The sequence below is a fragment of the Eutrigla gurnardus genome, assembly GCF_963514095.1.
Source record: "Eutrigla gurnardus genome assembly, chromosome: 6".
In the NCBI taxonomy this organism is placed as follows: Eukaryota; Metazoa; Chordata; class Actinopteri; order Perciformes; family Triglidae; genus Eutrigla; species Eutrigla gurnardus.
The window spans coordinates 14,483,636-14,496,757 of record NC_139920.1 but is presented as its reverse complement, the minus strand read 5'-3'; the positions used below and the strand labels follow the sequence as shown (position 1 = coordinate 14,496,757).

The window sequence follows — 13,122 nt, the reverse complement described above, 5'->3', positions numbered from 1 at the left end:
TTTTTAGAAGTGATATACGCTTTCTTGTGGAAGCACACTAGCAGATGCTGACTGCATTTTGTCCACTCTGTCTTTCTATTTGGATGCTATATTTTAAAATACCGTAAGCCAAATTCAGATTGCTGAATGGTCCATACGGCACAACAGGCTGTCTTATAATCGTGAGCTTTGAAGTCGTTGTGGTTTTCACACTACATGACACAACACGATCTTTAACCCGGAGGAATCTTCGATGAGGTCTCCAAAGTGTGTTTTGTCATGAAAACAAGGACATAGACATGCTTGTTGATGTTGTTGTAAACACCTCATCATGCATCAACAACAACTTCACCACTACAAGTCAGGTATCCCCTCAACCAATGTCTTGCACTCTCATGGGCTGTAACTCCCCAACAGATCCAGATATTAAGCATGCTGCATATCTGGGATCTGTTTGCAACACCAGTGAGGTGATTGCATTTTTAAATAGTTCACAAACGGCACTTGAGCTCTGATTTCAGAGTGCTGAGTAGGCAATTTGTCTCTGATCTGGGGCTTTTGTCTGGGATATCCAAAAACTGTTTCGGAGTTGAAAATCAGGATAAAGAAATGTCCCGTGAACTAGGCAAAACATCTTCTAAGTCATTATTAGTATAACCTTACCAGCCAGATGGTTTGTCACAAAAAATATATTTTTGACACCATCATTGAAAACTGTTTGGAAAAGGGCAGGCACTTTCTAAAAATATGTATCAGGTGATTGGAATTCATCCAATCACCTGATACATATTTTGATACATATACATATACATATTTTTAGAAATCAGTCGATCAAACACTTACTGAAGAGAGTAGTGAGAAGAACATATCTGCCATTCTGTTCCATTTTCTTTGCTCTACTGTCAACCTGTTCATGAGCCGCCATTGTTGCTTTGAACAAACTGTCACCTTTCCATGTCATGTAACACACATCTAAGCCACGGCCGTAGCTGCCATTACCTCCCCACAGTACTCTGATGGGTCCGTGCTGACTTACCGGTCACAAATGCATTACTTGAAGCCTTTATGTGTGAAATGTGATCCTGCAATTCTCCTGTGATCTCATGAGAGCCCAGCTGTCGTGCAAGGTAAGTATTACTGCTTTAAAATAAGAAATGTGGTCTTAGAGCTGTTAAGCTTTGGGATGAATGAGCCCAGGTAAGTGGATAATCCCAGAGATTTACGTCAGAATACACTGAATGAAGCCGTCACATGATTATGATTGTTACAAGAAAAGTCTGTGTTTCCCCTCCTAATGCATTTTGACAGACTGTGTGTAAGAGTCAAGACAGCACTGAAAAACACTCAATTAGCTGCTTTTTTTTTCAATGTTGGGCTGAAAAAAAAACACCAAGGTGTTTTGTCGAAATGTAGTGACTTAAACCAAGTAAGAGCAGAAGAGCCAGTGTAAAAAAAATCAGACTAAGGTGACAGCCTGACAACTCTGGCTACAACGTGGCTTGCATGTCACATCTCTTCACTCCTCTCTCAGTATTTTCTCTCTATATGCTGCCATAAAATATAGTGTGTGCAGCCCGGCCCACTGGGCAAAACAAAAGGGGCATGTGTGTGTTATGAGGATGAAGGATGGGACGGGAGGTTTCATGACAGGGCAATGATTATGAGCACCGAGAATCATCATTCACTCCATGACTAAGTGGGAATGGAGGAGAGACAAAAGAATCCAAAAAGTAGGTGAGGCACGTGGGTGCTATCAACACCATCCTCAGACCCCCAATAAAAAAAGACAAGACGGATGGGACAGGAAGCAAGAGCAAACAGGACAGACATTTTGGAAACAGAAAGTGAGCAAGAAAGAGCCTCTTTTTTCGACCCTTTGCTCAATTCTATAAAAAGTACAGGCAAACATACTTTAGGACGTAATAGCAATCAAGTACGCATCATAATGGGGGCGTTAGCTCAGGAGGTAGAGGCTGGTAACCGCAAGATTGCTGGTTCAATCCCCGGCTCCTCCTAGCTGAGTGTCTGGCATCCCTGAGCAAGACGCCTCACCCTAATTGCTCCTGACTAGCTGGCTGGTGTGTGAATGTGTGTATGAATGGGTGAATGTCAGTCAACACTGTAAAGCGCTTTGGATAAAAGTGCTATATAAATGAGGACCATTTACCATATTGATGTTGCTAAAAAGAAACGGGACGGTACAGAGTAAATCTCACCTCACAGAGTTAGCCTTTCTCCCCTCTCCTTTCATGAAGACTTTCACGTGATCAAAAGGAGAATGCACATACATCTTCAACCTGAAACAGAAATTCACATTAACACAAGGGGTTAGAGACTCAAATGCAACCTAAAATAGACAATAAAAACATGGGAACAGGTGCTGTGCAGAATGTCTTATACTGGTTACTATAAAAGGTAAAAACACAAAGATCTCTTTGAGTGAAGCACAGGTGAGACACACATGTACACTTGATCAGTATGCTGACTGATATATGGAGGATCTAACTGAGGTTTCTTGTTTAAGGGACAATCCTCCATGCAACTGACGGCCACGGCACCTGAGCTTGCTGAAAAGAGACAGCCAATGTGCCATGGAGAGTTAAACCCCACTCACATGAATCTAGAGTAAGCAGAGGTTGTGTCTGGATGGTCGGCACTGGACCAAGTTATTTTGAAGAGGTACAACAGTCAGCAATAAGCTCTTGCTGTAGGTTTTACAGTAGACTCCGTACTGTTATCAGAACAAAGGTCAGAGGAGTCAGATTGCTGTTCTAGAGGTTCAGATTAGGAATACTGAATGCTCTAAAATGAAAGAGCCTGCCTTGTTCAAAGACTGCAGTTCATGTAGGCAGAAAAATTAGGCTGTTAAGTTAAAAAGAAAGTCAAGCAAGGGCAAATTTTTTTTAAATAATTGTGGAATTAGGACATGAAGGGAAACCAAAGGAAACCTTAGTGACTGAAATTGATTAAGTTGGTTGATATTAAACATCAGTACAGGTTTTTGTGAATTCGCCTGAATTTACAAAAATGTTGTATCCTAACCTAGATGACGTTATTTTGAGTGGAGCAGATACAGTCTTAGCATAGCCTATCTCCGATCGGTCCGAACTCCATTCACAAAACAAGTATCTTAAAAGGTATTTGCTTATCGTCTTGCAAAAAGGCCGAACAAACCATGACTTTAGACAAATTGTCGTCATTATTTCAGTGATATCAGCATCTATTTTAGCCATTTATTGCAATTAATTCACAACAAATTGTTTGTTTTAGGCTCATACTGCTGTAGTAAGCCAGCCGACATGTGGATTGCTATTCACAGAGAATATAGCTCAACAAAATTCCCCGAGCACCTATGGCTGATGTTGTAAACTCAGACAGGACGGTGTTTGATTACGCGAGGTATCTGGGAATTCCACAACATGTACAAAGCAGCAACAGTGGTTATTTCAGCAATGGTTGATGAAACCTTGTCGGTGTCTTCGTTGAGGAAAGCCCCCCTTCTCTCTGGCCCCTTGCCTACTTTTTTGTTGTTGCCTGGGGCTGAAATTTCACTTTATTTTGAACACAAACTCATAATAAAATATTTACTTCACATGAATCTGTTCAGAGCTATATTTGTGTCTTCACTTATTCCTTCTTATATAGTGCCCTTGTACGTGCAGGCGGCTGATTCATACTTATTATGTAACTGAGGCATAATGTATTAACACACTACTGCCAGACTCAATTATGGGGGCTCCGGTCTGATGGAGGCAACAGCGAACCTGATACAGGTCATCAAAACCAAAGCTGAACTCATGGCAACGACCAGCCTAATTCTTTTAGATAACGAATGGTGAGAATAGAAATTCAATCTGGAACACAACATGTCACTGCATTGCTCTTTAACTACCGATTCATGTAAGCAGCAGTAATGCTCTGGCTACATCTTGGAAACACAGCTTCAGACAATACAAAAAGCTAATTTGCTATGTAATGATCCCAGGACAATATGATGCAATAGCAAATGCATGTAACTGCGTCACACTGGTGTTGGGAGGGGTTGTGTATACTATAATGCAATAGCATAGATATCGCTATATCTGGACTTCAACAGCAATTATTGTGAGCAATCCAATTAGCTTTGTTTCCCCCCAGGCTCATTCCAAGTTGTTATGAACATGAGAATCCAGTAACTGAACACAGTTTCACAGTAAACAATAGAAAAACTGGTCATTTGGACATTTACAAGAGAAAACAATAGGCCAAGTGGCAGTCATTATCCTTAAACTAAGAAGTTAACCAAACTATATATCAAACTGGTGTTGAAGTCTAGATCTATTATCACATTGTTGAATGTTCTACTTTTATTCATGAGCCCAGTGACTAAATGCCTCCGACTAAATGCAGCACATAATTCTGAGGTTTCTGGCTTCACTTCAGGATTCAGCAGGAACTGTAGTTGACACTAAATGAACTCAATATAACTCTGACTACTCTCTTAAGTACTCCGCGAGTCTAAATTTGGGCATCCGTCTCTGGGGAAAAGTTGGATCTGTGTGTCCATGCAAAGAATCAGAACAAAATATATCACCTGAAACTTTAAGTATTAATGTGAAAAGGCTCACTTTTGACGTCTCACAGGGTCTGACTCTGTAGGGTGGATATAAGCGGTCAAGATCATTTCCAAGGTTTGGTTGTCAAACACCCTAAAACAAGAAAGAGAAAAGTTAAATGTGTGGGAAAAAGTGTAAAAATCAAGTTAAATTCTGTGAAGCTTTTACAATGCTGGACAAACAGACGCAGACAGTGCACCTATACAGTCTGCCACAGCGTTACCGACAGCAACAAGCACTTTGAGTATTGAAGCAGTGTTGACAAATTGCTTTGCTTGATGGGCAAATTATTCCTGGAATTGAATAATGCTGTATAACTCACCTCCTCTGACTGAACTCTGTGCTGCACTGAGGAAAGATGAGCTTCAGGTGCCACAGGAAACGCTGTTCTCTACATGAGACACAGAGAAACAAGTTTATTTACTGCCAGTTGATCAAAAACAGTATTGCTTGATGCCTGTTTTTCACAGACTGATGAGGTCACCATTCCTCTCACAGTACTCCCTTCACAGTCAAACACAAATGCCCTTGTTTAAATTCAGAGCATAAAATGGATTCAGCCTTAATCTGTCCAAGACAATACGCCTGGCTGCATCCAGAATCTTGTCCATCTGTGTGACTGTGTGTGTGCAAGCGTGTAAATGAACAAACCAGAGTCGCCATGGAGACCATGACATATACACTCAATACTAGGACACCAGCTGGTGGATATCACATAATGATCACTTCTTCTAGGGTAATGCTCTGGGCAGTAACTATTAAACGTGGTTTGGTTTTTTTGGGGGTTGCTGGGCGTGCTCTACAACCAAACATTTATCCCCTAAACAGCTGCTGTGTTCATACCTACCAATGTCAACGTGATGCAGAAACAGCCAACAAAATGATATATATCATCAAACAGTGCGGGAGATAAGAAAAAAGATGTAATTCCACTTTTATTCTTTTACAAAAGTAAGTAATCTCTGTCTGTCTGTCCATCAGGCTGTTCTTCGCATATCTTAAGAACAGCATGTTTTTCATGGGACCCTATGTAGTTTGTAGTCAAATTTGGACTAGCAACACGTTCAATATTAATACACTTTGAATAAACAATCACACAGCACTCTGTGAAGCAGCGGGGGCGGAGCTAAAGGGTCCAGCATGTCGTCTGTAGTGCGTAGACAGTGGCTCAATAACAGCATATCAGTTTAGCTGCTAGGTGCTGGATATAGCCTCCTGACGCTACATGAATGCTGGATAATGTTACAACCCAACTTTCCTTCACTTCCCTCAATGGGTCAATGAGCACAAGCCGACAGCCTACAAAGGAACAACCCCACTCTGCCATTGCAACTTCACCATAATAAATGATAACACCACTAAGGTTGCCACCGGCAACAGCCCTGGCTGCCTGTACTCTCTCCTTATCCACCGACACTGACTGAATCTCAGATATACTTATCTAATAGCATAACTTTTAAATTTTAAAACTATTAACACCATGGTATAGTATGTTCTGTTTTCACATTTTTACCTCCATTAAAGAATGAAAGACGCATTTTCAGCACAATGTATTTAAATGTACTTAAAGTCTGTTAAAGTTGGAGCTTTCAATAATTAAATGATGCTGATAGTTTTTAATAATGCAATGCAATAAATGTGTTATACTTTCTGAATCAGCAACAAAATCTGTTAGGTTAATGCAGTACTCTCCTCTGAAGTAGTAGTACACAGTAAGTTAACACAAATCAATATTTGAATATCTAAACATTGGGGTTGCCCCCACTATAGTCGGCTATTTGACGATACTATACTTTGAATTTATGAACAATTCTCTAAAATCAGCTTGGGGAGGTGAATAGAAATAACTGTTTAAACAACTTTAGTTGTTCTCTCTTGTTTACTTTCCCTTCACTTCGCCGTCTTTTCACTTCACCGTCTTTTCCCATCCGTCTGTGGATTGCTACAACGTGGGGACTGGAATCAGGACAGAAAGATGAATGCACTTCCACACTGGCTTCACCTTTCAGGCCCGGAGTTAGGACCCAAGTAAGCAAGCGCTGTGTGTATAGTGTTTGTATAAGTGGTTCTTGAGAAAGCTGCAAGCAGCAGCATCACCTCAGGCATTTGGCCTCTTCCGAACAGGCATGTTTTGAACCGGCAATGCAGTAGTGCAGATAAAACCAAGAAAAACATGGCGAGTATAATTTTTGCTGCTCCGAAGGAATAGGATATAGTCAACTGGCACGGGCATCAATAAGTCCTGCCCTCCAGTCATATACCCCACATACTGAGCTGAACCTAACTACAAGGACTCGCATTGACCAAGACCACAGAATTTCCCCATGTACAGGGTGGAGCTGATTCAACAAGCCATTCTCCATCAGGGTAGAAGGACAGAGGCCTTGATGGATCTGAAGGAAGATGAAGCATGCACAGCATAATTGTAAGGCACATAGTGAATACCTTGTTATTAGGGCTCACCAAGGGAGATTCAGCACAACTTGGAGGTTTATTTTCATTTTTCACTTATTTAGATTATTTTTATTACTTACCTAAAAGGACGCTCTGTACAGCTCTCTGCACAGTTACCAGCAAATTCAGTAGAATAATAGTTTGTTTTCTTCCCTGTTGAAACAAGACTGACTTAAAAGGTGCACTCAGTAGATTGCAGATCTCTGCCAGGTGTGTCTGCAACAACCACTGTTGTAATGTTTCACTGAATGAATGCAACCCACAATCAGGACCAAAGTGGGAACATAATTCAGGCCGGGAATCTAAAGTCAGCCCATGACAATCTGCACTTATTCACAACAAACAGCGTTTTTTTTCCTTCTTCTGCTTAATGTTTTTACCAATTACATTTAGTTTTAACTACAGGAAAAAAGCTGCTCCTACTCCTGCTCCCTCTCAGTAAGGCGTGTCATTTAATATCTCTATAACCTCATATATCATGATATAGCACATTTTCTGGTAATTTATTAATAGTCTGAAATACCCACATTGTCTCAATAATCGATTTAATTGGCATACGATTCCACTAGACGACAAATTGTAAGGTTGAATTATAATTCGGCTACATTTCAGAAGACATTTTGTACATTTTACTCCCCTTATTTATTTAATAACTTTAGTTCATTTGCAGATTGTTATTTTTATGATTAATGCTACTACTACTAATGATGATAATAATAATACAATTACAAAAATTACAATAATCAGACTGTAGATATTGTTTTTAGGAAATTGTTGCTGCCATTTCTCCTCTACTCTTCTTGCTGTGTCACTCAGCGCTGATAATGTCAGACACCCCGCGCCACACCCATCTGCATAATAATTTGACTGTTATGCCACTAAGACTATTGCACAGTCACGCGCCGTCTTTGGGTGAACTTCTCAGCTTTAAAATGATATATGGGGTTACACTCTAGGCTCCACCCCTGGCAAAATGACCAGGTGATGCTGAAATAAAAGGCCATATAAGCATATGTGCCAGGTTTTGGTGCTTGTGAGGTTGTTTTTTTGGAACAAGGGGCATGTTTTGTTTCCTTGTAAACAGAAACGGGATGGAAACGGGGAGTTCAAATTGAAGAAATATGTGCAGAACTGGCAGAACACCCAATGAAAGGTGGTTATGAGTTTCCACTTGGCTGTGAGGAGAGGGTGAGGAGGTAAAGCTGTAGGTAGAGAAGGCAGCAGCAGGCATGTTGGGAGTGAAAACAAGGGGTTGGGAGGGGATTCCCTACGCAACTGTAGACGTACATAACAACTCCTTAGTCAGAGCAATATGTGTGTTTGCTCAGGTTTGGCTGAGTTTCATCTGCTGTGCATTGGTGTGTGGATGTGTATATGTGTGCAGGTGTGCATGTGTTTGTACGTACAAGCCAATGAGGGTGGAGCACCAGGTGTGATGCCATTATTCTGTCATTACGGTAAATGGAAACTATGTCTTTCAATGGAAAAGGGGCTTGCCCAAAGATGCATGCAATCATTTTAGGCAAGGCCACAGTGCATACCTGGGATAAGTGCCATCATTCATTGTCTGGGGGGAATAAGAGGAGAGCAGCAGCATAAAACGTCAAAACAGAAGGATCAACAGGAAAGGACGACTGCTTTGAATACCAGAGCCTCTTGAAATAATGCTAGCACACACAGCCTTGTCCCTCAACATTTATTGCATGCCTGTTTAAAAAGATTAAGGGCTTAAAGGTATATAACCTCAACATAATCCCATGCAGTAAACTATCTGCTACATGGCCCAGATTGAAAGGCATTTTCTCCTTCAAGAGGGATTACTCACTCAAGAGCTTGTTGTACCAAACTTACTAAACTAAACTGAACCAAACAAAATAAGATTGATATATGGGCAGAATAGAGAAGTAAAAGTGTCCAAAACCATTCCTTATTAACGCTATACAAGTGCTTGCTTCTCGTTACAAAACCTCATTTCTTCAAATCGCTCAGTTCAAATAGTATCAAATAGTCCACATTTTATAAAGGTAGGTACAAGACAGGGGCATTTATAATCAGCTCTGAAAGTAATACCGTAAGATTCTGTAGATTTCATTCTGAATCCTCTGTGTCTGAGTAAGAACACTTGAGGTTTCAATTTATTTTCGGCAGCCTGAGTTGCTGTGAGAGGATGGAAGTGGTCATCTCTTGCTTTTTCCAAAGTGGTTGCCGTTTCCCCTTTCTTAAATTGTCAGCACAATAGTATACTATTCACAATGCAACACAATAAAAATAGCCAAAATCACTAGTCTCGACTTAAGTTAAAAACCATAAAGAAGGCCCACGGAAAGCCTCGGTTTTTGGAACAAAGGCCAGTATGTATGCATGCATGCATGATGTAGGCATACAGCCTACACAGAAAAATCAACAAATGTGCAAGCAAAGATTCATAACGAAGTTTTTACTATAACGTTAAAACTCTTTTCTTCTGGGTCATGGCTAAATGAGTCATCTTTGCCCTGATGAGCTTTGAAAATACAAAGTCTTTTGCTTTGTTCTGCTCTCCACAACCCTGACTAGAAACTGTAAGATTACAAAGAGTGATCATTTCATTTTAAATGCATAATTAACATTTTGCATAAAGAACTGCAAGCCGTTAACATTTCAGGTCGCAACTTTGCCTCACTCAAAACTCAAAAAGTCTGAAAAACTGTCTGCTCTCTGAATCCAAGAGTTAATTAATTAACAAACACACACTGCTGATTAAGTAAGCGACTGGAGTTGCTTATGCCATCAACACTAGAGAGCAGCCTACTGGTGGTCTGGCAGTCAAGAGCAGATCCATCTGGCTGGATTTAGGATTGGACAGATCCAACAAAAATGCAGCATTCTGAGCCATGTGTCCTGTGTATCAGGCCGTCAGAGCTAGATGCCAAGATTTGGGTGGCAAGTGGGTGCCGGTGGGCTGAGATGACAGGACTTTGGGCCTCTCGACTCAGATACAAAAAGTAATGCACAATCTCAGAGAGTGAAGTGGCAGAGAGGCTGATGCACGAAAAGGGAGCGGAGACAAATTACAGGCAGCTGTATTGTAAGACTCAGTCTTTAAGTCCTGGCTTGAGCCTGGGTTGCTGGACAGATGATGATATTAAGTCATGAGTATGCTTTCCCTGAACAGCGCAGAACCCACTCCTCCTCCAGTCTAGACACAAACAAGATGTTAATGCATTGGGGGGGTCTGAGTATACACATGTATGTAAAAGTCATAAGACGATTCTACAGCCACACTCGTAGCTCCATGAGGCTGTGATGATCATTACTTCAGAGAAAATAAAATTGTTGAAAGGATGACAAATGGAGAGACATTTTTGCACGTCTTAAGAGTCTTACCACAAATGGGGCAAACACATAAATTTGGGCTTGGTGTGCATAGGCATTAGCTTTAGGTATCCTGACATGAACCGACGAGATGGACCAACGGAAAGCCCGTACTGTGCAAGATGTTAAGTCAAAGGATAAAGCCGTTCATTTGGCAACATATGTTGCCAATATAGCCACCTCTAGAGCCAAAGCATTAGTGTGAATTAGAACACGAGAAAGGTTTCATGGACATTAAATAAGGGTTTTGCTGTTAAGGTTCCAGCCCTTGCTGCCTGCGTGAGCAGTGCTTGGCGGCCGCCTCACTGAACTGCTGTGTCTCTCACGTGAGTGGTTCCCACACAGACAGCTGCTGCTGCGGTTGCCAGCCCTTCTTTCTACATAGAGTTTGCCTTTCATTATGGCCCGAATGTTTCATTTCATTACAAATGTAATTCATATACATTTTAAACAGGAAAGAAAGTTCAGGAGCGTGTGCTCATTTGTAAATAATCCAGAATTAAAAGTATCAATTATTCAATTATGGAGCGGTGAAAGTCACACTTTTTGGTCCAGAGATAATCCTGTGGGCTTTTAAATAGTTAGTAAGTATGTCAAACTGTGCATGGTACGGAGTATTTCTAGAAATCACGATGCAACTCTATTTTGGTTTTAAATACATGCTTAATGTTTACCAATTATACAAAAAAGAATGAATTAAAACATCTTTATTTCTAAAATGATGCAACACAATCACACAATGAACTGCTCCTTTAAAAACTGCATCATCGGTTACCAATGTCAAATCTTTAGTTGTTGCTCTGGTAAACTGCTCGTTTGGAGCACAAGCGACTGTAGCTTCCAGTCATCACTGATATAATGAGCGGTCACAGTTACGTAGGAGTCTGTTGGAACGGACGTCCACGAATCGCAGGTAATTGCCACTCCACTGGCATTTCTCAGTGACTCCATAACTTTAGCTCTGGTATCACTGTAAAGCGTTGGTGTGGCATGTCTGGGGAAAAATTGCCTTTTTACCATTGAATTCATGAAATTCCCAGACATCAGCTTTTATAAAACAGTGGTTTTATTTATTTTCTTGGTCGCAGCTGCTCCGCGATTTTTAGCGAAGTTGAACGTAAACAAGTTGGGCAGTCCGTTGTATTAATAATCAACTGTAGACTTTCCTGCATCGATGCAGAATCGTTCAACAAAGCATCGCGATGCATCCTCGAATCGATTATTTCTCCCACCTCTAGTTGACACGCAGCCTGAGCTAAACTGCTCACACAGTGTGTGAGTTGGTGTGGTTGCTCAAACCTGTCAACATAAATAAAAACCAAGAGCTTCCATGATGCACATGCTGATCACACAGGCCTGGTGGCCGGGGCACAAGAACAAAACTATGTAATTCATTTTGGACAACACATGGCAACCTAATCATTGAAATTCAGTCAACCAAACATAACACCTGGCAAGTCTATATTCTCTCTAATTCATGCAGCACGCTCACATTTCTGGTTAATTTACGGTTTGGAATTTCGCTTAAAGCCAGGGAGCAGTATGTAGCCCACACTTAGGTGGTCAATTGGAATGAGAGCATTGCAACGCTGACGAAAACTGCCTCTTGCCATTAATCACGCCAATGGCAGTCAGAATGAGTCTCGACACATTTGCATAAACTGCTGCTGAATCTAAATTTGAACTTTATTTTGTGTGCAAAGTAATAAACAGTCCCCATCTGCCATGAAATCCAGGGTGAAATGGGGTCCCCTCCACTTTAATCAATGTATGCATTTATCCATTATATGCAATATGTCATACGCCACATGGATTTCTAGAAACCTGATGAATGTCACGACTACATTACAGCATTTTCAAAAATGCATTCATCGTCCTAATTGAGGTACTAAAATTTCACTCCTTTTCCATTGCCCCAATATTGCAAGCATTAGCTTTGACAGCTTGTGCAAATACATTTCCACATCACTTTCACAGCAGAACAAGACCAAACCATATGGCTTGGTGATAGTGAGTTCACTATGCCCAGCCTTTAGTAGTTTTGTAGCACCTGCATAACACAAGTTTCATTGGGGTCTGGAGTTTTGAAACGCTGTCAAAAGAACATGTAAACATTCCTTTTTTTTACTTTCAACAACGATGCAACTGAAGCATGGTAAATGTGCTTCAATAGCACACCTAGCCCCCTCCATGCTACTGCAGCTGTTATGAAATCTGAAAAGAAGGGTGAACCAATGTCCGTGCAAACCAAACACTCCCTGTTGTTACTTCAGATTAAAAGCTTTCTATCAACAAATAGGAGGATGGCTTTCATGATGAAGCCGTGGTGTTTGACTAGATAATTTCACGTGTCAACCAACCACGTTTGAAGGCAAAAGTGTGAGTTCACCTTTTATGAAAGACCACAAAGGCAAAGCGAAAAGCCTTCCATCACAGAGAGTGGAGTAATTGGCCCTGTTCAGACCTTGCATTAACATTTGTGATCCAATGGGTGATCCAATCACAAGTGGACAGCTCCAAGTATGTCTGTTCACACCTGGCATTAGAAACAGTCTCCACATGTATCTTGAGTGACCAATTGTGATCTCACGTCCCCGCCTTATATGCAAATAAACACTTAGTAAACACATGGCTAATATAGCAGACATTGAAGCGTAATCTTAAAGGAATGTCAGTAGTAATATCCTACATATCCTTGAATGTCTGTTCGGCAGCTGAACAGAAAACCAAAGCAAAAGGG

General features: G+C 40.9%; 1 protein-coding gene across 1 annotated transcript in view; it reads right to left on the bottom strand.

Moving 5' to 3' along the window:
* The window catches only part of znhit6 (zinc finger HIT-type containing 6), a 28,924-nt gene that overhangs the window by 7,735 nt on the left and 8,067 nt on the right, over positions 1-13,122 (bottom strand). The window contains exons 6-8 of the mRNA XM_084011051.1: positions 4,897-4,965; positions 4,587-4,667; positions 2,196-2,276 (exon numbers count right to left, since the gene is read on the bottom strand). Of these exons, the coding sequence (XP_083867177.1) occupies positions 2,196-2,276; positions 4,587-4,667; positions 4,897-4,965 (231 nt within the window). The remainder of the gene's footprint in view (positions 1-2,195; positions 2,277-4,586; positions 4,668-4,896; positions 4,966-13,122) is intronic.